General features: G+C 54.1%; 1 protein-coding gene across 4 annotated transcripts; it reads left to right on the top strand.

The window, feature by feature from the left end:
- The first annotated feature begins 211 nt into the window (after window positions 1–211).
- On the top strand, window positions 212–21,606 carry MAP4K2 (mitogen-activated protein kinase kinase kinase kinase 2). Of its 4 annotated transcripts, none has more exons than XM_075939238.1 (32): window positions 214–424; window positions 4,458–4,515; window positions 4,955–5,045; window positions 5,291–5,355; window positions 6,196–6,251; window positions 6,675–6,722; window positions 7,457–7,499; window positions 8,201–8,273; window positions 8,755–8,886; window positions 9,379–9,441; window positions 9,693–9,774; window positions 10,214–10,321; window positions 10,875–10,953; window positions 11,396–11,454; window positions 11,786–11,826; window positions 12,498–12,536; window positions 12,993–13,023; window positions 13,109–13,268; window positions 13,810–13,922; window positions 14,522–14,563; window positions 14,682–14,766; window positions 15,131–15,210; window positions 15,461–15,521; window positions 16,174–16,297; window positions 17,197–17,255; window positions 17,389–17,492; window positions 17,751–17,928; window positions 18,140–18,208; window positions 18,304–18,390; window positions 18,609–18,679; window positions 18,919–18,974; window positions 20,159–21,606. In XM_075939238.1, the coding sequence occupies exons 1-32, from the start codon at window positions 329–331 to the stop codon at window positions 20,244–20,246; spliced, it is 2,541 nt and encodes an 846-aa protein (XP_075795353.1). In that variant the 5' UTR covers window positions 214–328; the 3' UTR covers window positions 20,247–21,606. The 4 variants fall into 4 exon arrangements, with proteins under 4 accessions (XP_075795350.1, XP_075795353.1, XP_075795351.1 ...); XM_075939236.1 differs by lacking the exon at window positions 214–424 and adding an exon at window positions 2,295–2,823; XM_075939235.1 differs by lacking the exon at window positions 10,214–10,321 and having other exon boundaries at window positions 212–424.
- Window positions 21,607–22,365: the final 759 nt, after the last annotated feature.

Genomic DNA, 22,365 nt, shown 5'->3' with positions numbered 1-22,365 from the left:
CGCCTCCCCTCCGCCCCCCCAGGCCGTCCCCGAGCTGGTTCAGAGCCGATGGGGGTAGCCGTGCTCTTTGCAGGCAGCGGAGCGGGAGGGGGGGCAGAGTGTGGCCTTGCCCCGGCCGCTCTCCCCTCCCCCTATGGGGGTGTGACCCCCGCCTGCCCCGCCCCCATCCCATAAGCAGGGCCCTGTCCCCTCCCCTCTGCGGGAGGATGACCCCCTCCGTTGTCCCCGCCCCCGGCGGGCAGGGCTAGCTCCGCTTCCCGCCCCGCTAGTTCGCGGCCGGCCGGGCCGCGCCGTACGGTACCTGCTGTTCTGCGGCTCCCCGGGGACCATGAGCCTCTTGCGGGACGTCTCCCTGCAGGACCCCCGGCTCCGCTATGAGCTGATCCAGCGCATCGGGGCGGGCACCTACGGGGATGTTTACAAGGTGAGGGGGCGCCGGCCGGGGGGTGCAAGGACTGAAGATTGACGCGGGGGGGCGCACGGACAGCTCGGCGAGGGGCTGCTAAAGACCCCGAGGTGTGCGGGAGGTGGCAGGTAGCGGGGGTTTGGGGTGCGGGGCGGGCAGAGATGCTGGAATAATGAATCTGTGTAGTGGGGCTGAGAGCCATTGAACCAAACTGTAAACCTGTGTATGATGGAAACCACTTCAATCCCGGGGGTGCAGCAGCATCCTGCGCACCCCTATAGTGCAGGGTATGGCAGGGAGCTGGGGTGAGTGCAGGGGGTTTGACAGTGTAGACAGGACTGGGGAGGGGGTATGGGAAGCAGAGGGGCAGATGGGGCAGTCGTGGGGGGGCATGGTGGCAAGCAGAGGGGGAGCAGGGCAGGTGTGGGGTGCATGATGGAGAGCTGCAGTGGACGTGGGGGTGTGATTGGGAGCAGAGGGGGAGCTGGGGCAACTGTCCCATGGAGCGAAGGAGCAGTGTATGTTGGGATGGAAAGCCAAGGTGCATGGGAGGCACATGATGAGAGCCTCTTGGGATTATGTGGGCTTGATGTAGGCGGGGCTGGGGATCCTGGGATGGGGGGCACGGCCCAGAGACCTGCGGTAGGGAACATGTAGGGTGCCTGGGTGGTGGGGAGAGGGTTCTGGAGAATGAATGAGGAGGTGCCCAGGGCATTCTGAGGAAGGGGCTGATGTTCGTGTCTGAGCAGCGCATGCTGTATGTGGGGGATGGTTACAGGCAGGGTGGTGGTGAAGAGAAGTTGTGAATGAGCAGAAATGTGGGGGAGCCCCTTTGGGGCACTGTCAGAAACTCAGGCCTCTGAAACTGGTAAGTGATTGCCAGAACAGGAAGGTGTGAGGGAATGGAAGGGGAACTGCTAAGATAAGGAGCACCTCCCTGGAGAGGGTGTCCAGTGCATTGAGTGACCTGTCATGGGTTTGAGCTGGACCCCTGGGTTCTAGCCCTAGCTCTGGGTGGGGAGTGGTTGTGATCCTGCCTGTGGTGCTGACTTAAACTTGCCTACGTTTGGGGAATATCCCTAATTCAGCACCTGTGCAGCTAGCTCCAACTCTGGGCAGTGCCAAGCACAGTTGGCATTTTCATCAGCTATTTAGAATGTGTGTCCTGAGGCCCCTTTGCCCCTGGCTCTGGCACCCAAAGTATCATGACTGCAGCTGGCCAGATCTGAACCCCTTTCAGGTCCCTTGGGGAGTCAAATGCTTGGCTTGCCCTTTCGAGGCATGAGGACGGCCAGAGCCATTTCTATTCTTTATGTGCCATCATTGTATTGACACAGAGGTGCCCTGTGTGGAGTGAACAGGCCCTGTGCCCCTTACCCAGTGTTCCCTGTAAGCTGAACGCTTGGAAGGCCAACCTGGAGAGATTCAGGTGCTGTCCAGTTTATTAGCAGAGTACCCGCAGTGCCCGCAGCCAGCAGCATGTTTCTACTGGTGGTGCACATCCATGCATGCCTCAGTGCACATAAAATTTATTTTGCACACGTATGGAAAAAATTAGAGGGAACACTACTCTTGCTTGCTGGATAGCAACCAACCTGGGCCACAAGTTCTTAACCCCAGCACTCAGCTGTGCCCATGGGGATGGTTCCAGGGCTGATCTGCCAGGGTCAGGAGAAATCTCAGGAATGAATGAGCAGGGCGGGAGTCAGCCACTCCATGTTCAGCCTCAGAAATTATTTTTCTTTGATGAGGTAGAGGGGGGCCACAGCTGGGCATGGGAAAGGGGGAAAGGAGCACACACGGCCTCTAGTATGGGGGGCACAGCAGGGAGTGCTGCAGGGAAAGTGGCATGAGAGGGAGAGTTGCAGGGAATCTCTATGAAAGAGAGGCTGGGAGGATGGTCGCAGGGAACTGTGGATCTGGAGGAAGGCAGGAGCCAGGGTGGGCAATGCACTGGGCCTACAATTATTTGAAGCCTATGCCCCCTTGTGTTCTCTGGTTTGAGAGCCACGGGTGCCTAGGACCAGGATGCAGCCCAGCATCCTTACACAATCTGGGTGCAGACTCCCACCCACAATGCCTGCCCCAGCCCAGGTCTATGGGGCACAGCTTTGTAAGAGAGACCTCCGGACAGGGTCAATAGAGGCCAAGAGCTGGTGAGTTCATGGCACAGTAGCACATGCAGCTGGGGGCTAAGACCCCTGGATTCTGCTGGGGCCTCCTAGATTAGATCAGTGATTCTCAAGCAGGATGTATATACCATGGGCGTCCACTGAGGTCGTCTTGGGGCCACATCAACTCCTCTAGATATTTGCCTACTTTTACAACAGACTACAAAAAACCACTGGGAGGTCAGTACAAACAAAGCTTTCATACAAGGACTGTGTTATGCTGCTCTGCATACTGTACGCTGAAAGGTCAGTACAGTATTTATATTCCAGTAGATTATTTGTATAATTATATGGTAAAAGCCATGACAGTCAGCAGTTTCTCAGTATCCACATGCTGGGGCACATTTGTATTTTTGTCTGATTTTGTAAGCAAATAGTTGTTAAATGAGGTGAAACTTGGGGCTATGCAAGACAAATCAGTCTGGGAGGCTGGAGAGCCACTGGATTAGAGGGGTTGGGAGCCATGACTCCTGGGTTCTATTCCAGACTTTGCCAATTGACTTGGGCACGTCTCTTGGATGCCTCTGTTTTACTTTCCGTTCTGTGTCTAATTAAACCATGAGCCCTTTGCGGCAGGAACTGGTGCTCACTCTGTCTGTGCAGTGCCTGGCCCGGTCCTAGTCAGGGGCTCTGTGCAAGGCATAGATAGGTAGATCTTAGGAGTTTATTAAAGTCTCCAGGTTGCTGAAGTAAGGGTTGAAGGTGGAGTTGCTGGGAGTCAGGACACTTGGGTTCTCTCCCTAGCTCTGGGTTGAGAGGTTAGGGAGAGGTGGGGGAAGGGCCTGGGTGTCAGAATTCCTGAGTCCTATCCCAACAATGGAAGGGGGAGTGGTGCCTAGGAATTAGAGCATTTCCCTTTCCAAGGCTTCTTATAGAGCTGAAATCATGAATTCCTTCCCCTCCCCCCATGCTTTAGGCAGCTGCAGAGCTCAGAGTGATAGAACAAGCCAGAAGCAAGGGGAGGGTAAAAAGGAAATGGCTTAATGTCAGGGTGGAGATGGCGTATGTGCTTGTGGCATGGCTTTGCTTCTGTCTTTGTTCTGGGGTGGGCACCCAGCCCCATCATGCCTGCACCTGAGGGCGCGGGCACCAGAGCTTCCCCCAGTCCTGGGTTGCTGGCACAGAGAATTTGCATTCTGTCTGCCTGGGCATCAGCACAAGGGCACTTTGCAACATGCCCTACCAGCCCCAGGGATGGGTGTTGCAGAGCGGAGCTGGGATGGGGAGCTATCTGTACTTTCCCCTGCTCCTCTCCTGTCTACAGCTAGGCCTCAGGAGGGAGTGGAGTTGGAGGCAGGAAGTGCTGGGTGCAGCAGCTGGCTGGGGGTCAGGACTGGAAACTCGGAACAAGGCTATTTTGGTGTCAGAAATCACAAATGGGAGTGGGGGCAGGACCCTGATATTGAAAGGAAAGGGAGAATTGGGCTTAGATGAGGGGTGGGCGGGTGAGGAGAGCTACCCTCTCCTCAATAGGGAGTGGAGTGCTGGGCTGGGTGAGATAGACCTTCGGGTTGGCTGGAGGAGAAATGGGGGCTTGGCTGGGGGGAACCCAAGCTCTGGGGTTCAGGGAGGGGTGCAAAATGAATTCCAGGCTCATGAGCCTAAGGCTCAGAAATGGGCTTTTGGGAAACCTGTTGAGGGGGTGCATCACCCCAGGACCTTTTGGGGAGGGGGATTTTTCTGAAGTAGGAGTCTTGGTGCCAGCTCTGGGCCCTGAGGACTGAGGGGTGTGTTGTGGGGAGAAAACAGCCCTGGGGGATTATGTCTGCAGTTGGGGACACTGATGTGGGAAGAGCTGGCTCCTGACCCCATTCCCCAGTAGGTGCATAACCGGCAAATGCTAAGGCCCCTGCAAACGATGGCCCCTTCCATGTCTTTAGGCCCAGAACACCCAGACAGCAGAGTTGGCTGCCATAAAGATCATCAAACTGGACCCAGGTAAAGACCAGAACCTCCCCCCTGGAATCACTCCTCCAGTGCCTTCTCCCCACACCCCTAGTGCTCACCTGGAACCACTGGTCTGTGTCTATAAATGACCCCTGCATTGCCCCAGTCTGCCCACAATTGCATGCACCTGGTGCACCCCGAATTTCCCTCGGAATTATGCCCCACCCCCATCACAGTGCTTACCTTTGGGACAATCTGCGATCACCAGACCAGACTTTCCTTTAGTTTGGCTAGGCCCTGGCACCGCCTGGACTCCCTGTAGCAGGGGTTCTGTGGGTGAATGGGAAGCATTGTAGCCAGCTTGTGGGATGACTCTGGGGACCCAGCTATGTCCCTGACACAGCCCCATTGGGATGATGCCATAGGGGTCCCCTAGGCTTCCCTATCCCCCATCTCTCCCTGACATACCCTCAACTCTTCTTCTCTCCAGGGGATGACATCAGCTCCATCCAGCAGGAGATCACGACGCTCAGGGACTGTGGGCACCCCAACGTGGTGGCGTATTTCGGCAGCTACCTCAGGTGAGACAGGCTTGGGGTGTTGTGCTACAGGGAGCAGGGTGGGAGCACTCTGCCCATACAGTCATTGCATCCCTCAGTGCCAGGCTTGGAACAACTCATCTCAGAAAATTCCTTCAGCATCCCTCAGGTTTCCCCCTTACATGATTTTCTTTCATTTCTTGTGCAAAACTCAGTACCAACAGCCCCACCCATGAGGTGACTGCATCTCAGTGCTGTAGTGACAGCCCTTCCCTTTGTTCCTTCAGGAATGACCGTCTCTGGATCTGCATGGAGTTCTGTGAAGGAGGCTCTCTACAGGAAATCTACCACAGTGAGTCTCTGATGTAACTAGAAGCAGGGAGGGAGGGAGGGTAGGTGGTCGCTGAGAGGCAGGATTCTTGGGTTCTTTTCCCCACTCCTCTTCCACAGCCAGAATCAGAAACCAGAACTCCTGACTCCCAAACCTCCTGCTCTCACCCACAAGATCCCACCTTGCTCCCAGAGCTGGGGATTGGACCCAGGAGTCCTGGCTTCCATGTGCTCTGCCACAGGGGCACAGAATGTTCTCTCATCAGGATGTTGTAAAAAGATGTTGTCTGTTTCACTTTCTGGTTGGTTTCCCTTCCTGTTTGCAAAATATCTCTGGTTCCTGGTCCTGTGGGGGTTGGGTGGATAGGAGGAAGTGGGTGTTGGAAGGGGGGTGAATAGGAGGAAATGGGGTGGGGGGAAGGCCGGGGGGATGGATAGGAGGAAGTGAGGACAGTGTTAGAACATGGGGGATGTGATGACACAGAAGCCAGATATGTTGCATTGTGTGCGGGGGCATTTGGGAGGCTTTGGGAGAGGAGTAATTTGGGTGTCTGTAGCTGGGCACAGGAAGGGGTTGGGAGCAATGGTCCTACTCATCTTTTCCATCCATGTGCAGAATACATTTTATGTGCACTGAGGCATGTACTAAGCACCCCAATAGAAACAAAACTGAGCTGTGGGTGCTGTGCTAATCAGCTGGGCGGCATTGGAATCTCTCCTGAGCAGCTGCACAAGTGCACAGCTTATAGGGAACACTGGTGGGGAGGTGTATTTGGAGAGTGGTTGGATGGTGGTAGGAGAATAGTGGAACCCCCCTCCCCCTCCAGTTATGCATTTGTCCACATCTGCCCATTTCTTGCAGCCACCGGCCCCCTCTCTGAGAAGCAGATTGCCTACGTATGCAGAGAAACACTGCAGGTGAATAAACAGGGAGCTGATGGGGGGGCTCAAAGCCGCTGCTGGGCACCCCTCCACTTAGCGAGCGCCTGACTGACACCTGGACTGTATCGCCAGATCTGGGAGAGGAATGGTGTTTGAGGGTTGCAGAGGGAGGTGGGCTAGGAGCCCGGACACCTGGTTTCTCTGCTGGGGCCCAGGCCAGGCAGGAAGTCCTTGTTTCATGGTCTATTGCCCTGTAGCTTCCTCTGTCCCTGGAGGCAGGAAGAGCTGTGTGAATTACAGCAAGGCACTAGCCTGGTTGCCATGGAGAGGGGACAGAGGGGACTGAGAGCCCCACCCCGAGTAGATCAGCAATCTCCCCAGGGTCTGGCAGATCAGTACTGAAAGGGTGGTAACATGTGGATGGGGGGGATGCTCAGAAGGTCACTGCTCCTCTTTCAGGGCCTGAATCACCTACATGCCAAGGGCAAGATGCACCGGGACATAAAGGTGAGACTCAGGGACCTCCCCCTCAGATCAGATCCCAGGGCCCACCCTGTCCCACATCCTCCTTCACCCCTTGGACCAGAACCTGGGGCCCACCCCACCCCAGATCCCACCTCACACCTTGGACCAGGCTCCAGAGCCCATCATACCCCAGATTCCCTGCTAATCAGACCCTGGTCTTGGTCCTGCCCCAGATGCCCCCTCCCCTTTTGGACCAAACCCCAGAGCCCATCCTGCCCCAGATCCCCCTTCAGCCCTCAGACCAGACCCTGGGGTCCACCCCTCTCCAGATTCTCCCCTGGACCCCTCAGACCAGATCCCAAGGCCCACCCTACCCCAGATCTCCTCTCCTCTCCTCTCGAATGAACTCTGTAGGTCCTTCCCACCCTGTGCCCCCGCAACACCCTTGATCAGAGCCATGAACCTGTGTTGGGGCACACCTTTGCTTACTAATCCCCTTTTCCCAATAGGACCCAGGCAGCTGACTCTGTTCGCCACCCACCCCGGGCCCTTCACTGTGGTAACATCCTGCAGCATGTTGTACCCAGGGTTAACAAGGGTAGAGGGAGAATCCCATTGGCTTTGGGGAGGGAAAAGATCAGAGTAGCATTCCCGTCCCTCCTTTGCCAGCCCTTTGGGTTTCTCCCCAGCTCAGGCTGCTTTGACAGGGGAGGTCACTCCAGTGGAGCAGTGGTTCTATCCTCACCCTCATTGACACTTTCCCCTTTCTGGTGCAGGGAGCCAATATCCTACTCACTCACTCTGGAGATGTGAAACTGGGTGAGTTACCTGCTCTTCTTCCTTCCTCATAGAAACCCCGGAATCTCTGAGAGTGGGAGTCCAGGGCTGGGATGGGGATGGGGTCATGACTGAGGGGCACCAGCAGAGCTGGGGAACAGGGAGGAAGCCCAGCGCTAAAATAGCAAGTGGCTGTGGATTAGGGTTAAGAGACTCCAGTGGGGATTAGGAATGTTAAATATTGACAAATTGACTAATTGAATAGTTGATGCATTTTGCATCGATTATTCAATAGGACGCCTCAGCCTTTGAAGTGTAGCAAGAGGGCTGTTGCTACACTTCAAAGGTGAAAGTGCCGCATGGAGCCCGGGTCAGCTGTGGACCCAGCTGAAACTTGGCTCCATGCAGCACTGCCACTTTGAAATGCCGTGAGGAGCCTGATGCCGGGCTCCCTGCAGTGTTTAAAAGCGGCAATGCCACATGGAGCCTGGGGTCCGCTGTTGAGTATGCATTTGCTTATTGGATAGTAATGGGGATGGGGAGAACTCAGGGCTGGATAGTAGGGGGATGTAGGTCACAGTTGAGGATCGTCAGCAGATGGTATGCGCCCATCTGTCTGCCCATCCATGGTAGTGACTGTGGACCTGTTGTGCCAGGTGCTGTATAGACCCATAGCTTGCATATGTGATCCCTTTCTCATAGCACTCCTAACAAGGGTTCCTGACTCTCCCTCTGTCTTGCAGCGGATTTCGGGGTCTCAGCTGAGCTGACAGCATCAGTGGCAAAGCGGAAGTCCTTCATTGGGACCCCCTACTGGTATCTTACCCCTTCCTCCACCCTGGTGCTTCATTCTGGTACCCACCAGGGGAACATGGTGGCAGGAGAGAGGAGTGGAGTTATCTCACAGTTGGGAACCCCCCCATCTGGGGCTGTCTTGGAGCCTGGGATGTCCCTGTGGGAGGGGGTTTGGTGGGTGAGAGGAGGGGCCAGACAGCAACTTGGTTTGGGGGATGGAGGAGGGTGTCAAGCCTGGAGGATATCGGGGGTACTTTGAGGTGCCCAGCATCTGGGGAACTTGGCTGGGAGACTGGTGAGCTGAGTTGGATGCCTGGATCCTGGGGGTGGCTGGTGTGTATGTGGGGGGGATGTCATGGGGATAGCCAATTGCCTGGGATCCACTGTGGGTGGGTGGGTGTGTGTGTGTGTGTGTGTGTGTGTGTGTAGCCAGATGGTAGCTAGATTCCTGTTTGTATGGTCTGGGGTTGTCTAATTGGTCTGCGGCTTCTCCCCCAACCAGGATGGCCCCTGAGGTGGCCGCGGTGGAGAAGAAGGGAGGCTACAACCAGCTGTGTGACATCTGGGCCATCGGCATCACAGCCATCGAGCTGGCTGAGCTGCAGCCCCCACTCTTTGACCTTCATCCCATGAGGTAAGAGGCCAATGGGCAGATTGCTCCGTTAGGCATGGGAGGAGGTAGGGAAAGTGCAGTAGAGAGGAGAATTGGGGTGGGCTGCTAGTGGCAATGTTGGATGCAAGGGAAGATCTGGGATCGAGTCCCCCTCCCAGCTCTGTTTCCCTTGCAACCCTTCACATTCTGGTTCTGTTTGTCTGGTTCCCCTACTTCCAGTCTCTCTTTGGGTATGTCTACACTACCCCACTAGTTCGAACTAGCGGGGTAATGTATGCATACCGAACGTGCAAATGAAGCCCGGGATTTGAATTTCCCGGGCTTTATTTGCATAAGCCGGCCGGCGCCATTTTTAAAAGCCGGCTTGTTCGAACCCCGTGCCGCGCGGCTACACGCGGCACGGGCTAGATAGTTCGGACTAGCAAGCTATTCCGAACTATCTGTACATCTCGTGGAAGTGGGGTAGTGTAGCGGGGTAGTGTAGACATACCCTTTCTCTCTCTCTCTCTGCAGGGCCCTGATGCTCATGTCCAAGAGCAGCTTCCAACCCCCTAAACTGAAAGATAAAGCACATTGGTGAGTGTTGCTGCCAGCCTCTCCCAGCAGGAGCTGTTGTGGGGAACAGGGTAAAGTGTGGGGGGGGGGGGTTCCCAGCAACTCCAGCCCTGGCCTTTCCCTCCAAGAGGCACTAGAGGGAGCAGGCCAGGAGTTCTGGGGTTGGAGTTAGGATTCTGTTTTAAAAGTGATGGAGAATTTGGGGGACTTGAAAGGGCTGGGGTCTCCTAAGGAATGTAGGGGGATTTGCTAATTCCCCCTTTGCTGCCCAGGACCCCTGAATTCCACCACTTCCTCAAACTGGCACTGACCAAGAACCCCAAAAAGCGACCCACAGCAGAAAAGCTGTTACAGGTGAACTAGCTGAAGGGATTGGTGACTGAGCAGGGGTGTAATTGGAGTGAAGAGTTTGGGAGGCGTTGGGGATGGTGACTGAGCAGGGGTATAATTGGAGTGTAGAGTTTGGGAGGCGTTGGTGTGGAAGGAGCTACTGGGGAGACTGTACTGCAGTGGGGGGCAGGGTGTGTGTCAGGGAAATGGGGGTTCAGGGTGACAGGGTTAGGGTGTGGTGAGTGGGAGGAGATGGGGAGCAGGTGGGGCAGTGCAGGGTGTATGCGTAGGGGTGCTGGGGGCAGTGGGGATGTGAAGTGTCTGGGAAAGATCAGGGCAGTGGGTGGGGATGGGAGGGAGAGTGGGGGTGGGGAAATGGGCATGCTGTGTAGGACAGTGGTGCAGCTGTCTGGGGGGGACCATTAGTCTCCAAGTTTCAGGGCCCTGACCCCTTTCCCCCCAGCACCCCTTCACCAGCCAGCCCCTTGCCCGTGCCCTGGTCATCGAGCTACTCGACAAGGTCAACAGCCCTGACCTGGCTGCCCCCTCCCTGGATGATGGAGACTTTGAGGTATCTGCCCTTTGGGAGACTCTAGGATCCCCCTTTATGCCCCTGACCCCTCCAGCCTTTATGGGCACTGACCCACCACCCTGCAGCAGGCTTATCTCTGTCATTGGGCTTGGTTACCATGACAACCAATGGGAGGCAGCCTGGATCCTATGACTCCCCACCCAGTGCCCATCTGCCCCTCCCTGCATTAAGCTGAAGTCTGTTGCCCTGAGATGATGGGGTGTAGTAGAAATGTTCTCATCCTGGGGGGGAATTTTACCCGCAAATGGGCCGCCTTGTGTACCTTGCCCCACTGGGTGTGTGGGGTCTCTGGGGGCTGCCACGTTGGCACTTACCACCTCCCCCCGCATTACAATCCAGCCTTACAGCACAATCAGCTGGGTCTGCTTCTGTGAACTTCCTGGAAAGCGGGGCGGGGGGTGAAGTGGGAGGGTTGGGGGCTTAAAAAAGACTATAAGTAACTCCTCCCTGTCTCCCTGCAATTCTGCCTGAATGTGAGCCCTCCCAAAACTCCTCACTGCCTTTCTTCCCCACCTCCATTCTTTCCTGTAAGGCTTATGACATCTTCCCAGACAAAATCCATTCCCGTGGGGCACATGGCCAGGCAGAACGGACTCTCTCCGAAATCCAGTGTAAGTCTTCCCCAGCTGGGGAGCACTCTTGCTGCCCCCAGACTGGTGTACCAAGATCCAAGTGCCCTAGCACAGTTATCCCGCCATGCATGCTGTTTATTTGGGGATCCACTGCATGGTGCTGAGATGCAGCTGCCTGTGGGGTGTGGAGGCACTTGAACATCACACAGCAAGGCTATACAACGGCTTAGGAAAATGAAGATGAATCCTGAATCCAACTGGAATGGTGGGGGAAGTGGTAGGCAAAAATAATGGAGCGTCTCAGAGCTGGGATTTGGTCACAGTCTTCAAAAAGCAAGAGTGGTTAGCAGCAGGACTGTTTGCCTCACCCCTAAAATTATAGCCAGTGCCTCTCTCTAGTACTAGCTGCTCTGGAGCCCAGCGGGGAATGAAGTGTGCCTCAGTCAGCAGATGAGCCAATTTTGTATTATTTGATTTTCAGTTAATCAAATTAAATTCGGGCCCCCACTGAGGAAAGAAACAGAACCGTATTGTGGTCTGGTGAGTGGAAACACCATTAATTCTTTGCCTCTCCCAGCAGGGTGCACCGTGGGCAGCAGGGCAGGAGCTACCTGTGCGGGGAGCTCCTGGCTACTCCAGACCCAGCCTCACCCAGCAGGGTGTGCTGTGGGCAGCAGAGCAGGAGCTAGCTGTGGGGGGAGTACCCAGCTACTCCAGTCCCTGCCTTGCCCACCAGGTGGTGCATTAGGGACAAAAGCAGGCGCTTACTGTGTGGGGAGCACCCAGCTGCTCCAGCCCTGGCTTTGCCCAGCGGGGGGCGCTGTAGGGAGCTGGTAACTCCATATGGATTACAAGTCTTGTCCTTCCCTAGAGGGAAGAGGAGGATGATTGGACGTTGCTAGGAGCTGAAGAGTAAGTATGTATCCTTGGGAAGGCTTGATGGACTCTTGGGTTCACAATTCAGCCTCTCCTTGTCCCACCTGGGAGTGTCACAGTCCTCAGCATGACGGGTGCGGCATGGGGAACTGAGCAGTGCCTCCTACTGCACAGGGGGTGGACGGCTCTACACGGGGTAGATAGGCAGTAGGAATGTGAACAGATAACCGGTTACCCTCATGCTTATCAGGTAATAGTTAACTGCCACTCAGCAGCAGCCCCCTGCCTGCCATAGGTGAAGAGCTGCTACAGTTCCACCAGGCCCACGGCGCTGAAGGCCTTGACGGGAGTGGCAGCACTGCACAGGACCAGAAGTGGCTGCTCCAGCTGGGCTGGAGCAGTCCCCTGCTTGGGATCCTGCTTAATCTGTTAACCAGTTAAACTTCACATTTAACTGGTTAACTGATTAAATGGGATTATATATCCCTAGTAGGCAGTTTAGTTAGCTCTAAGGGTGGGGGTGGCTTTGACACTGGGTTTGCAGTGCTGTGCATTAATAGCTCACTGGGCTCTAGTGGGTTACAGCAGCGGAGGCTGGGAGCCAGGATGCCTGGGTTCTATCCCAGCCCTGGGAGGGAAGTGGGGTCTAACAGGTTGGGGGCAGGTAATGTATGGTCTGTATTCCTACCCTTTTTCCTTGTCTTTAGGAGTCTCCTGCAGTCTGTGGAGGAGGCGCTGGAGGAAAGGTAAAGCTGAGACTCAGAGTGGGGCAGGCAAAGTGTGGGGGGGAGGGGGAGAAGGAGTCTCTTCACCTAACACCAAGCTGTAGAGATCAGGTAATTTTGGGGGGAAGGGTAGTAATGCAGGGTCCCTGCCCTCACACAGTGAGTTTTAAAAGCATCCTTGCCACTCCCCCCTCAGAGAGATGCACCTGGTGTGTGTGCAGCTGGAGTTGGCACTCGGGCTGTTTTGAAGGGTAGGGGCAGCAGTGTGAACTCCGCTCTCTTCAGCTGCTTATTATGCCTCCCTTCTCAATCCCAGGTCTGGAATGTGGCAAGGATGAATGTCATTGACCCACAGTATGCACTTGGAAACTCCTAGAACAGGGAATTCCTACACCCAAGGGCCCCCGCTTTTACTCACATGAGGGGCTGCCTTTCTCTGAGCCTTGCCCCAGACCCTTCTCTTTCTTTCCCTTACAGGAGCTTGACCATCCGCCCAGTGTCTGGACAGGTAAGTTCTTCTATACACATCTCTCCAGGCAGCTGCCTGCCCTGGCATACGTCTCCTCCCATTCTGTGTCTATCTCTATGCCTAGGTGGCCATGCCAAAGGATCAGCCTGTGGACTCCCACTGTGTCCCAGAGAATGAGATGGGAACAATCAAGAGGGCATTGCTTTGGGACCTGATGAATTGGGAGCTGGGGGGCATGGAGCCTGGGGCTGGCTCAGAGACCATGAAAAGACAGACACCAGCAGGTACCTAGGTTTGACAGGATTGGGGGGATTGGCTGGTTCAAAGAGGCAGGAAATGGGATATAGCACTTTTGCCCTCTAAGGGGCACTAGCTGTATTGAGGCCCCAGGTCTGCAGTGAATGGAAGATCCTACCTGTGATACGAGTTGGTCAGATGTCACTCCATTGATCCCTAGCATGATGGGGCTCCCATCACATTGACCTCCTTACTAGCAGAGAAGCAGGGGACTGAACTGACTACTAGGACTTCCCTCACATCATGACCTTAAAACGGGGGGAAGGGCGGAGGACACATGGGGGGGCAGTGTGTGTCTGACTATGGGGGTGCCCAGAGGAGCCCCTACCATAACTATTGCAGGGGATACCATGGCCATTTAAGCCCCACAGTCTAATCCAGGTGTGGTACAAGGATCTCTGGTGGGGGGCTGAGAACTGCGAATGGAGGGATCTGTTGCAGGGAGGATCCCGTTGCCAAACCGGGAGGAGGCTGCCGGGGCAGAATTCTCTCTGATTGGTGGGTACTGTGTGTGTCCCCCACCTCCAGGCAGCCCAGAGTCAGGTGACATCCCAACCCCCTTGCACACTGGCTCCCCAGAGCCTGCAGTATCCCTGCTTTCCACCGAATGGGCCACCATGAAGAGGAAGGAGGAGACAGAGGTAGGTGCAAACCACCTGGGAAACAGGCCGGGATAGAAAGAGGAGGGTAAGAGATTAGGGGGAAGCCTGGTGGTCATGGATTGATGTAAAATCCTGTTTAATTGGCTAACCAGTTAAACATACTGTTTGACCATTTGACCGATTAAAGGGGAGCAAGCTGGGCTGGAATGCCTCCCAACCCCCATTGCAGGTAAGGGTGCTCCCGCCCAGCCAGAGCAGTCCCTATCTGCAGCAGATCCCCCATTTGGCTGGAGCAGGCCCCTGCCCATGGCAGGCAGAGAGCTGCTCCAGCCCCATTGGTTAACCTTAACCGGTAAGCCTCACCAGTTAAGGGTGAGGCTTACTGGTTAACCAGTTAAACCTTCACATCCCTAGTTCATAGGCAACAAAGCAGCGGGACTCCTGGGTTATCTCTGTCACTCTGGGAGGGAAGTGGGATCCAGGCATTAGGGCATAGAGCTGGGAGTCAGGGCTCGTGGATTCCAGTCTGATGTTGGTTGGTTGGTGCCCCAGTGCTCTTGTTGCCTCTCAGTTGGCATGGGCAGCTAGTGTCCTTATTTGGTGGTGTCTGGTGCTGACTAGCTTTCTCTCTCTTTCAGAGATCCAGCTGCCATGGGCTGCCCCCTACCCCCAAGGTCCATGTAAGTTTCATTCCTCAACATCTCCCTGCAGGGGGCGCATAGGAGCAGGGCAGGACTGCTGGCTATTTGGGAGCTCCTGGCTACTCAGGTTCAGCCTTTCCTGGTCTCTTCTTCACAGATGGGTGCTTGCTTTTCCAAAGTCTTTAATGGCTGCCCTCTAAAGATCAATGCAGCTGTGACATGGATCCACCCAGAGACACGAGGTAGGACCCCCTCAGCTGCCTCCAGCACAGCTCCTTCCCCATCCCCCGCATTTATACTAAGCCCATCTCTGCCCAGCTACTCCATTCAGGGGAAGGAGGTAGATTCTCCTCCCACATAAAATTCACCTATGCACATGTTCTCTTTCACCTTATGCTGTCCTGTTTCCCCACTACCCTTGGGGCATGTCTTCATTATAGCTGAGCCAATCTGGGGACTTGATCTGTCCCTCCAGGTCCTGGATCCCAGCCACTTAGCTGAAGAGGGGCTTGTGGGTAGAAGGGAAACAGACACACTGCTGGCTTCTAAGTGGGTGCTGAGACTCTGCACCACCCTCAAACCTAACTCTGGCTGGCCTTGTTTCAGATCAGTACCTGGTGGTTGGGGCGGAGGAGGGGATTTACACACTCAACCTGCACGAACTCCATGAGGACACCATGGAGAAGGTGAGATGCCTGAGACAGGGATACAGCTTCATGCTTTGGGAGTTCCTGGCCTCTCCCAGCAGGGGGCGTTGTGGGGGAGCTAAGTGCACCAGTGTTGGCTTCTTCTGGCATGTGGGCACTGTGGACAGCAGTGAGTAACTAAATGATGGGCAACATGGGCAGAGGTAACGGCAGTGCTCGAGTTTCCTGATAAAATTGACTTAAGTATGACTGAAGAACTAACAGGCGAGGTGTCTGTCTGTCCCTCCAGCTCCTGCCCCATAGGTGTTCCTGGCTGTACTGTATGAACAACGTGCTGCTCTCCTTAGCAGGTGAGTGAGAAGAGACCCTTGAGCTGTGCTTCCTCTCAGTATGAAACTACATTCCTTTGGCTGCAGCTACTGAGAGGCACACAGAATGTCATACAAGTTATCAAGGGCATCAGCCAGAGCTGAGGCAGCCCAGAGCTGGGATGATGGGGACTGCAAGCCAGGACTAATATGCACTGACAGAGCTGGGTGTGTGGAGCCTGTGTTGGGATGGCCAGGACTGTGGATGAGGCTGAGGGGCATCGGCAGGGCTGGGTATGGAGGCCTGGTGGAAAGGCTGAGGCTGTTGGTGTGGATGAGGCGCATCGGCAAGGCTGGGTGTGGGGCCAGGGGCTATTGGTGGGGCCAGGGGGACTGGCAGAGCTGAGTGCAGCTCCCTAAGGATAGCACATTAGGCTCCACCATCCCAGGTATTTAATAACAACATGAATGGTTAACCAGTAGGGACTGGAGCAGCTCCCCACTTGCCCTGGACAAGGGGCTGCTTCAGCCCCACATGGCCAACTGCAGGAAGGAGTTGCTCTAACTGGCTGGCCAGAGCAGCCCCCCTGCCTGTTCCCCCTTTAATGGGTTAAACAGTTGAACATTTTTACTCAGTTAACCAGTTAAACAGGATTTTACATCCATAGTATCTAACGTAGCTCTCTCTCTGCAGGGAAATCCTCCCAGATCTCCTCTCACAACCTCCTGGGCCTCTTTGAGCAGCGAAGGCAGCTGCAGAAGCGGCAGGTTCCCCTCTCCATTGCTACCAACCGGCTGACCGAGCGCATTATCCCCAGGTGCTGTGCGTGGCCCCACATCCGAAACCTCACCAAGACAGGATGGAGTTGGGGTCAATCCATGGATGCTGCTGGGCATCCTCACAGCCCTTCAGCCTGAAATCCCCTCATGTTTCCTTAGGGCACAGGATCCTCTTGGATTTGTTCAATGGGCCCCTCTTCCCCTCTCCACCCTGGGTTCCTAGAGGCCCTCCCACTCCATGCCTACCAACCTGAGCCAGACCACTGGGCCCGTATACCCTGATCTCCTGCTGGATGCATCATTGTCCAATGCTAGCTGATGGGAGAAGATCCTTCCTGACCTCCCTGCTTGTAGTCAAGCCCTGAAACCTGACCTTTGTGCTATATACACTGCCACTACCCAGTGCTAAGACTAAGAGCCTGGTAGTGAATTTCCCAGAGGGACTGGGCTTGGGCATTGAGAGGAAAAAGAGAACAGAGTTAAACTGGCTAATGGTAATGAACTGGGAGCTAAATTCTTCACCTTGAAGGTTTAAGAAAATCTCTGTAGGGATTAGGATGAGACCTTTGTGAGGACAGATTACCCCACATTGGCTTGATGTGGGACTTCCTCAGAAGCCATTGTCAGGGATTGGATAGTGGGCTCCAGACCCCCGGGCCTGATCCACTCTGATGGCTCCCCATAGTAGGTGCATGGCTACATGTCTCAATCCTAGCAGCGGCCACTCTGAAAACTCCCCCATCCTTGCTTCAGCTCTCCTCCAGTTCTTTGTTTCTCCACTGTCTGGTAGCAACGTTCCATGAATTAACTGACACAGTAGGTGGGTTTGAATCATGCCTGGCTGTAGAATCCCCTCTGCATTCCACCTCATCCTGCCCTCTTTCATCCTCTGGTGGCAGCTCACTCCTTCCTTCTGGTCTGTTCCTCGTCCCTGCAGGAAGTTTGCACTCTCCTCCAAGATAGCAGATACCAAGGGCTGCCTCAAGTGCCGAGTAGGTGAGTAGAATCCTGATGTGCCATTAGGGTGCTTCCTGTAGGCCAGATTACTGTTTTTCTGGGCACATGGGGAGCCCCTCAATTGATTGCTCCCCTCTCAGGGGAACACTCATCTGCCTTGGTTGCCTTTCAGTTCGGAACCCCTATTCTGGCAACACTTTCTTGTGCGCTGCTCTCCCCTCAAGCCTGGTGCTGTTGCAGTGGTACGAACCCTTGCAGAAGTTCATGCTACTGAAGGTAGGTTGGGAGGAGGGGGAGTTCTGGAGCCACAGATGAACCTGACAGTTGCATTGACTCTGATGGATGCCTGCATGGAGCTAAAATCTGCAGGGCACTGCTCTGGGGGCGCGTGGAGCTTGTAGTACTTGCCCTAGACTAGATGCTGCTCTGGTGGGGGAAAATGGCCAGTTTCACTGATGGCACTGCCCTAGGGAAGCTTGCCATGTGGGAGAACCCGTTGTTGCTAAGATCTCAGCCTCCCCTTCCTCACCCCAGCATTTTCCTGTGGCCCTGCCCATGCCCCTGAGCCTGTTTGAACTGCTGGTGGTGGAGACGGAAGAGTACCCCCAGGTGTGTGTGTGTGTTGTGGACCGAGACCAGCCGGGCCAGGAGCTGGAGTTTAACGTCATTTCACTCAGCACCAACTCCAGCCTCAACATTGACAGCCCTGCAGGTAAGCGACACCTCAGTGGGAAACTGGACATGGAGTCTTTCCCCTTTAGGGGAAACTAACACACATGGGCCCCAGGGTGGCAGGGGACTGGAACTCAGGGTCTTTCCCCTCTGGAGGAATTGATGGGCTCAGAGGGGAAGGAATGGGGTACAAAACCTTTCCCTACTAGAAGGCTCAGCTCCCCTTGAGATTCCCTGTGTCTCCATTGCAGATGGGACCTCCAGTGTGGCCAGCCATGTGACTCAGATGGACAGAGACACAGTCCTCGTTTGCTTTGAGCGTAAGTCCCACCCCCAGCATGCCCCCGCCAGTCCCACCCCCATTGGCTCAGGCCTGGCCACTGTCGATGCTGACAGCCTCTCTTTCTTCCCACAGGCTATGTAAGGACAGTGAACTTGTGTGGGGCCCCCAAGAGAGCCCTGGCCTCAGAGCTCACTTTCAACTTCCCCATTGAGACAATTGGTGAGTGGGGGAAGGTCTCTTGGGGATAGAGCTTCCACTGGCCTGCTTATCTCCCGCATTCCAGCTTGGCCTGGTGATCTCAGGGGTTGTCCAACCTTCTCTTCCTCCTGTACTCTCCTACCTGCCCTGATAAGTGTCCTCCACATGCCAGCTTTCCAAGATGTGGTCATCCATAACATCTGCCACTCACCCCTGTCTTTCTGTCCTGCCCACCACAGTGTGCCTTCAAGACAGTGTGCTGGCCTTCTGGAAACATGGCATGCAGGGCCGCAGTCTGGAGAGCAATGAGGTGAGTGCAGGTCAGGGCTTGGGTGGATGCATCTACCTATCTTCCCTAGATGAGGGGGGATCAGACGCTGCAGGGGGGAATAACTTGGAGATGATGTATGCAGAGGTAGTATTGCTCCTGAGGGAGACTCTGTGATATAGGATCTATCCCCATCGTTGGGTAGGGGATGGAGATGCATTGACCCAGTAGGGATCTGGGCTGGGAGAACTCTGTGCTGATCTGAACCTTCTCCTTGACAGGTGACCCAAGAAATCACAGATAAATCCAGGATGTTCCGTGTGCTGGGAGCCAACAGGTGAGACCCCAAAGTGAGGATGTAGTCATGGCAGATGGCAGCAAGCAATTCTTGTCCTGCTGTCTCCACCCTCTGATCAAGTGGTATGGCTGCCCTGCTATAGCTCGCTACCCCCAGTCTGGCTGTGGTAGGAACCTGTTGCCAGCCTGCAAGGCTGGGACAGTGGGAAAATTATCTGGGAGACCAGGAGCTGAGAACTTTTTTCCTTCCTCTTGCCTAGGCCAGATCACTTTAGTAGCTGGTCTCCATCTTGCACACTCTAGTGTGTGCATCCTGTACCCTTGATCCTGTGGGATGTTACATGACTGGGTGGATTTGCAGGCTTGTCAGGGTTTGGGCTGCATTCTGGGCAAGCCAGAGGTTGCATGGTGAATGTGCTGTATTAGGGACTGGGTTTGTATAACTGGGATGAAGTTATGCTGCTGTGCTTATCATTGCAGTATCAGAGCACGTGCCAGGAGCACATTAAGCATAAAGTGGTGGTTCTTTTGTCATCTTGCTAAGGGAGAAGCATGTGTGGGGAGTTTAGTTTGGGTTTATACAGCCAGTTCCCGACTTACGTTCCAAACACCTGATTGTAACTCCATTTGTTCGTAAGTCGGAAATACATGCTTTTACATACAGCCACACTGTTCGTAAGTGTGGATGGTGCATTCGTTAGTCGGGGACCAGCTGTAATGGGATTAATGGGAGGTTGGTCATAAGTGTGGATGGTCATAAGTCGATGCTTTTGTAAGTCGGGGACTGGCTGTATAATGAAATGCTGTTATGTTTATATGAGAAATGATGAGGTCAGATAAATGTGCCCAGCACTTGAACCAAGAGTTGATTTTGCATGGTTGGATTGGAGAGGCTGATTTTGCATGGTGGCCAAGGTTGTGTGATTGGGTTGAGGGGGGAGGGCTGGAGTTGCGTAGAGGGTTTGGTTTTGTGTGATAGGTAGACTGCATTCATGGCTGTGGGACTGGAATGGGGTCTAGATTGGGTGGTGGAATACATTCATGGCTGGGGCTGGCTTTGCTGAGTTGCATTCCTAGCTACATCTCTCAAGTCACCTTTGAGCAAAACAGTCGTCCTGTTCTGCTCAAAAAACATTCTGACCATGAATTGTTAGTCTTTAAGGCTCCATAGTTGTTTTTGCGGAAACAGACTAACACAGCTACCTCCCTGAAATTTCTTTCCAGAGATGTAATCCTGGAGAGCACGCCTACGGAGAATCCTTTAGCTCACAGCAACCTCTACATCCTAACGGGGCATGAGAGCAGCTATTGAGTATGTGGAACTGCCTTTCCAACATCCCCATGGGGATGGATGCAGAGCCCCAGTGCAAGGGGAAATTCTGCTGTGATGATTTAAACTACTGATTTCTGAGATAGCAGGAGCCTAGGGAACTCTTCCCATGAGCAAGGTCCATCTTGTGTTGTGGGAATCCATGCCAGATGGATTCTATTTTATAAACTCTACAGTCCACCTCTTCTGTTGTCCAAAGTCTTCCTGAGATACTCCTGTTTTTCAGAAGTGTATGGAGAGATTCCTTCTGCCCTTTTAGAGTGAGCATCTCCTGAGACTCTTATGTTTGCAATAATTGACTACCAGCCAGTCCAAAGAAGCCTCCTTAGTCTGTCTTGACTGATACTTGTGCCTGCTGAATGCTTCCTCTTCTCTCCTCCCCACCCCATTCTTAATCCTAAGAAGGGGTCTTCTGGAGAGACATGTTGTGAAAGTGTCCTCCTCCAGCTTCAACATGAAGACAATCCATTTTCCAGTGGGTGCATTCTTTTTCCTATGTAGCACTTAAGGTCCAGAAATCTGGCAAACATCTTCAGCAAAAGGAGTGGGAAAGCAATTCTGTGTCTTCTCATTCAAAGTGTAAGCAACAAGCAAAGCTTGAGGTGGGACAAACCTGTTGAATCAGTGGCTGGGATACCTATTTGACTGTTTTGGTAATGGTTGGGCAGGTTGCTTGGCTGCATGAGTTCTGATGAGGGGAAGAGTGTGATGGCTGGTTGGGCATAGGTTGGCTGGTTTAAGTAGCTGGGTGATGGCTTGGTGGCAGAGAGTTGAGTGCTTGTTGGTAGGGAGTGGTGATTAGCAGGATGAGGTGGTGGTTTGGTTTGGAAGTGGCTGGGGCAATACTTGGGTGAATGAGGGGAAATATGGGTTTGGCTGATGAGGCAATGTGAGGGACTTGTTTAGTGAGTAAGCCAATTGCTTCGCAGGGTGGGGTGGCTGATTGGTATAAAAGAGGTTTGAGAGTATCTGCTACAGAGAGACTGGATGCATGGTTGGCATTCTGAGCATGAAAAGATGGGTGGGTGGGTGGGTGGATGGATGACTGTTTTAAAATGAAGCAGACTGCTTCACTACCAGGCAGTGTGTTAAACTGGCTGGCTGTTGGGATGCCTTGTTCTTTTGCTGCCTTGGAAAACTGTGCCAATCCTAAATGCCATTGTGACAGAGATCAGAATCTTGGGGCCAACAGCTCTACTAACTCAGGCAGTGGAAGCTTCCCTTTCTGTTTTGCTAATTTCTCTGTTTTTTAACTGAGAGCTGGAATTTATGGATAAAAAACAAAACTTGAAAAAATATGCTATTTAAGAGATATATTGATATTAAATGTGTCTTTTGTTTGCTTGGTGTTAATTGGCTGAATCATTCCTAGGGGAGAGCCATTGGGGCCTCTTTGCCTATTCAGGTCCACTGCTGTCCTTTCTAGTTTTTATTGCTGTCACACTAATTGGTAAGGACTGGTTTTCAGTCCTGCCTGAAACCCCCTTCTTCCTCCATGAGAACTGTTGTTTATCATGGGATGGGGTAATAGTCCCAGCCACTATCACTGGGACCTGGGCAGGGGTAAGGAGAACACAGTTGTGTGTTTGTGGGCTGGGACTACGCTCTCCTTGCAAGTGAAATGTAGCCTCGGAGAAGGGCTGAAGACTAGGGATGTAAAACATGTATTTGTGTAAACATGTAACCGCTGGGTTCTTAGCAGTTACAGGCAGCAGCAGTCAGTGCTTGTGGGGAGCTGGCTTTTAAGCCGTAGCCTTCATCTCCCGGCTCACCCCTATAGTTTTGCTGTGCACCACGGTGCAGGTGATGTGGCCTAGCACCGCCTTCCCCAAGCCTAGTTCCCAGGAGCCCCTCGGGCTGCAGCAGGGTGAGGAGGAGGAGGCTAGGCTCCCATGAGCCCCTGACAGGGGGAGGCGGTGCCTGCACTCACTGGGGCTCTGGGGCACAGCTTCGCACCCAGGATCGCTCCCGCCCTATCACTCACCAATCAGAGAATGCTCCGTTAATTGAAAGACCCTTTCACCAATCATGGGCGACTGCGCTGCGCTCTGCCCAATAAGAGGAAACCTCCGCATTAACGTCACGACCAACCGACCCCGCA

The sequence above is a fragment of the Pelodiscus sinensis genome, chromosome 11 (genome assembly GCF_049634645.1).
Source record: "Pelodiscus sinensis isolate JC-2024 chromosome 11, ASM4963464v1, whole genome shotgun sequence".
Classification (NCBI taxonomy): Eukaryota; Metazoa; Chordata; order Testudines; family Trionychidae; genus Pelodiscus; species Pelodiscus sinensis.
Note: the sequence above shows the minus strand (reverse complement) of the source record. Positions and strands in the feature narration are given on the sequence as shown.